This window comes from Triticum dicoccoides, chromosome 7B (genome assembly GCF_002162155.2).
Source record: "Triticum dicoccoides isolate Atlit2015 ecotype Zavitan chromosome 7B, WEW_v2.0, whole genome shotgun sequence".
Lineage (NCBI taxonomy): Eukaryota > Viridiplantae > Streptophyta > Magnoliopsida > Poales > Poaceae > Triticum > Triticum dicoccoides.
The window spans coordinates 124167874-124172629 of record NC_041393.1 but is presented as its reverse complement, the minus strand read 5'-3'; the positions used below and the strand labels follow the sequence as shown (position 1 = coordinate 124172629).

The following is a 4756-nucleotide window of genomic DNA, read 5'->3' as shown; positions in this document are numbered from 1 at the left end:
GCTGGGCGCGGCGGCTATGATCTTGGCCATCTCCTCGCGGACGATCTTCTCGGCGTCTGGGCATGTCTTGCTGTAGAAGCCGATCTCCAGCTGAGCCACCGCAGCGGAGGTAGCTGCGAGAGCCAGCAGGGCCAGAGGGAGCAGCAAATACCTGACCGCCATGGACCTTAACCAGTTGCACGATCGAACTAAGCTCCAATTAAGTGGCTACGGACAAGAATGTATCAGTACTAGGGAATGAACGGATGACGTGTATTTGTCCTCGCAATCCCTGTATTTATACATATGCCGGCCGGCCGGTTACGTAGTCTTGGGTGCATGTCGACGTGTGACAACCTGTTATCTATGTGCAGAGGCATGTGCTAACTACCATCTCAATACAACCGCCTCAGTTATCATCTGATTCAAACGCGGCTAAACGAACAAGTCAATGCAGAAAAAAGGGGGAAGGAAATAGATGTCGTCGAGGCCGTTCAATCGTCCATGATTGGCGTCCAGCGTAACATGCCATGAATCTACCATCTGTGTCTGAACAAGTTTCAGCGGATGCATGGAAGGCAATTATCCGATAAACTGCCAGAGGATATAATATGCACCAAGGGAATAACCTTCTGTGGCACCATGTGCCTGAACGATGATTAGTTTGAGCAGGCTGTATATCTAATGATATCTCTACAGAATTTCCAATGGTGACTTGTTGCTTCAAGTCGAAAGCGCCTACTTCATACGCTAAGGCACGCCAACCATAGCCTCTATACAATGCGTTCTCACTTAGTGTGTCATTGCAAGGAACCTTGAGTTTTCGCGGCAGAAATGGGATGGTTTTAGCAATGATTTGCGGATAGTTAGAGGCTTACAATATCTCTAACCGATTCCTCAAAAAACATTAGAAGAGTAAAAAATCGACTAGCTACATGTCGACGATGAATGGCGCCAGTGGATCCACAACTTTGTAACTGGAGGTAGTGTGACCATTAAAGTCAATGATAATGGAGGCAGTTACTTTCAGACAAAAAAGGACTGCGGCAGGGTGACTTCATATGTTATTTAACATTGTTGCTGATATGTTGGGTATTCTGATTGAACACGCCAAGTAGGGTGGCCAGATTGCAGGAGTAGTGCCACACCTTATGGATGGTGACATCTCTATTCTGCAATATGCCGATGACACAATTCTTTTTATGGAACATGACCTGGCAAAGCTCGAAATCTGAAGCTATTGCTTTCGGCGCTTGAGCAAAGCCAGGTCTTAAAAGTAACTTCCATAAAAGCGAAATGTTCTGCTTCAGAGCAGCCGTTGAGTCGGCGGCCGAATATGCTGACATATTTGGTTGCACACATGGCCAATTCCCGATTAGGTATTTGGGAATACCGGTTCACTATCGGTGTCTCACTATTGCGAAGTGGAAGCATGTAGAGGAGCGTCTAGAGAAACGGTTGAGCAGTTGGAAAAGAAAGCTGCTCTCGGTTGGGTGACGACTGGTTTTGATTATTTCCGTCCTCACAAATTTGGTTCGCTATATGCTTTCTTTCTTCCAACTACCAAAAGGAGTCTTGCAAAGATTGGACTATTTTAGATCCAGATTCTTTTGGCAAGGAGAAGGGGAAAGAAAAAATATAGACTGGCCAAATGGATTGTGGTTTGTAGGCCGAAAGACAAAGGTGGCCTTGGAATTCATGACCTACAGGTCAAGAATGAGGCCATACTTAGTAAATGGTTGTTCAAACTACTTACTGAGGATGGTCTTTGGTAAACCATCCCGCGCAACAAGTATTTAGGCCAAAAGGCGGCGTCTCAGGCATATTAGAAACATGGAGACTCTCACTTTGGGCTAGCCTAATGGCGGCAAAGAAATATCTCTTTCGCTTTGGGTCTTTCGCAATAAAGGATGGGTCAGAGGTTCGTTTCTGGGAAGACATCTGGCTAGGCAATGCCAGTCTCCGAGAACAATATCCAACCTTATAAATCATTGCTTGTGAGAAGAATAATACTCTTGCGCAGGTGTTGAGTTCATCCCCGCCGAATATGTCATTCAGACGGGATTTGATTGGGCCCCGACTTACGTCATGGCATAATCTATTGTCCAGGATGGATTCGATTAACCTGACACAAGGCCGGGATTTGTTTTGCTGGAACCTTACTATATCAGGGTCTTTCACAGTAGACTACATGCACTGTGCATTCACACATTCTGAGGTACAAGTGGAAAATAATAAGAAACTATGGAAGTCAAAGATTCCACTAAAGGTCAAAATCTTCATGTGGTATCTTCATAGGGGAATTGTGCTAACCAAAGACAACCTCGCACGGCGCAACTGGCAAGGGAGTAAGAAGTGTTGTTTTTTACTCATGACGAGACAATCATACACCTCCTTTTCCGATGCAAGTTTGCACGTTCTACATGGTCTTGCTGCTTCTGACAGCTCTGAAGGTACCAGTTTTGGGCCTCCACCTGGCTTCCCACTACCTATTTTCCATACGACAGTTACTGTTCCTAATGTTCCACTTCCAGATCAGTTGGGCTCTCAATTCAGAGACATAACAACAGACATCTCTTTGTCAGATGTAGGGGATGATTTTCTGTCTAAGGAAAGACTGGATCTGTGGGACAAGCATTTCAATCTTGTTGAAGGAGCTGAAAAAGTGGTTCAGGTACCATGTGAATGGTTTAAGTTTGTCACCGTTGCTCTTTTAACACCTGATAGCTTTAGCTGGGCTAAATCACTATTATCTTCTCAACTCTGGAATTACATCATTGAAGGATCTATAAACAAAAAGTTCATTCCTTTTGTACTTCCTGACTCATGTATCTCTTGTCACACTCCTACTTGTCAGCAGCTTAACATGGAACAGGAGGTTTCCTCAGCCCAACCTACTACTCCAACGCACAACAGTGTAGGGGGTGATCAATGACCTCGATCGGCAAGCACATCTGTTGTTTATGCTCGGAAGAAGAGGAAAGACAAGGCTCCCGTCTGTGAAATTGAGGTACGAAGAAGTTACCGATTGCAAGAAGGTAATAAAGGTTTTAAAGGAAGAGTTTGCAAAGATAAAATTGCCTCCCTTGCAGCACTGACCCACCTGCATGCTTTACCCTCAAGAGTTATTAAAACTATCTTTGTTTCCTTTTGCAAGGCAAATGTTAAGGACTGCACTGAGGAGATGCTTCAGCAGCCCAAGAAAAAGAAGGATACTAAGAGCTCTGCCAAGGGAGTGCAGAAGAAGCCTGCAATCTTCAGGCCCTAGAGTTTTAGTTGCAGTCTTGCTGCTCATTCTGGTTTGTAATGATGTTGGACCTGAGTTTTAGCTCTTTCGTAGCTGGGATGTTTACTTTAATCTGGAACCTTGATGTGTGGACCTCCTTTTGTACAAGTATTGTAAGAACTTTATCAGATATGCTGGCTGCAATCCTCTATTATCTTAGTTATCCTTCTTTCATGATCTGGAAAGTTCTTTGGGATTATCGTTCCATTTCCACTGATTTCTGTGCTGTGTATGAATGTTGCTGGGTAGGTTGTCCCGTTTTAAAGTTTTGGCTGACAGTAATGGATCAACTGTGGATGCTATCTGATTATGTTTTTCTCTGTGGGCTTTCCAAAATTTGGGCCATTGTGCTGGCCATAGTCTTTCTCACTTTGCAGTCAATGAACATCGACATCAGCCTTGCAGACACACTTCACCATGCCTCAAACAAACAGGACTTGGAGTATTTTGAACTGGAATATTAGGGGCATTAATGTTCCTAAAAAATGGCTGGCCTTGAGGAATAAAATCAATGAATCAAATGCTGACATCATCTGCATTCAAGAGACTAAAAGAGATTTCTTTGACTCTAGATACATCAAGAACTTTTATCCTAGGAGAATTAATCAATTTGAGTTTCTCCCTTCAGTAGGTGCTTCGGGTGGGCTACTTATTGCCCGGAATGGCTCTTTGTTTACAGGTGAACATCTATTTCACAATGATTTAGTGTTGTCTGTGCGTTTTACGTCTACTCTATTTGGAGATTCTTTCATTCACTCCAATATTTATGGGCCTTGTCAGGGACCAGAAAGAGCTCAATTCCTGAATTGGTTCAAAGATATTCAAATTCCTACAGATACCAAATGGATTATAATGGGACACTTTAACTATGTTAGATTTCCAACTGATAGAAATAGAGAAGGTGGAAACTTCACAGAGATGTTGCAATTCAATGAGGCCATCAATGCCCTAGCTTTGGTTGAAATCTCTTTGAAGGGTAGACAATTTACTTGGAGTAATATGCAAGACGCCCCTTTGTTAGAGAAATTGGATTGGGTTTTTACTTCAGAATGTTGGACCACAAAATTCCCCAATACTTTGGTCCCGCCCCTTGCCAAACCAATCTCTGATCACACTCCATGCATGATTCAAATTGGCACACACATTCCCAAATCCAAGATTGTCAGGTTTGAAAACTTCTGGATGCAAGTGCAGGGTTTCAAAGAAGTTGTCAAGCAAAGCTGGGAGCAGGATATTCACATCACTGATTCTGCCAAGAGAATTTCAGCTAAATTCAAGAGATTTAGAAAGTGCCTTAAGATCTGGGCCAAAACTATTTCTAATTTGACCATCTCAATCAAAAACTCTAATGAGGTGATTCTTCTTCTTTGTACTGTAGAAGAGTTCACGCCTTTATCTACCTCGGAATGGAATGGCAGGAATTTTCTTAAACAACATCTGTTACAACTTCTGGAGTGGCAGAGGATTTATTGGCAGTAGAGAGCCACCATT

At 43.2% G+C, this 4756-nt stretch overlaps 1 protein-coding gene across 1 annotated transcript in view; it reads right to left on the bottom strand.

Annotated features, from left to right (window-relative positions):
* The window catches only part of LOC119336106 (peroxidase 1-like), a 4717-nt gene extending 4488 nt beyond the window's left edge, over nucleotides 1–229 (bottom strand). The window contains exon 1 of the mRNA XM_037608129.1: nucleotides 1–229. Within this exon, the coding sequence (XP_037464026.1) occupies nucleotides 1–162 (162 nt within the window). The 5' untranslated portion in view covers nucleotides 163–229.
* Nucleotides 230–4756: the final 4527 nt, after the last annotated feature.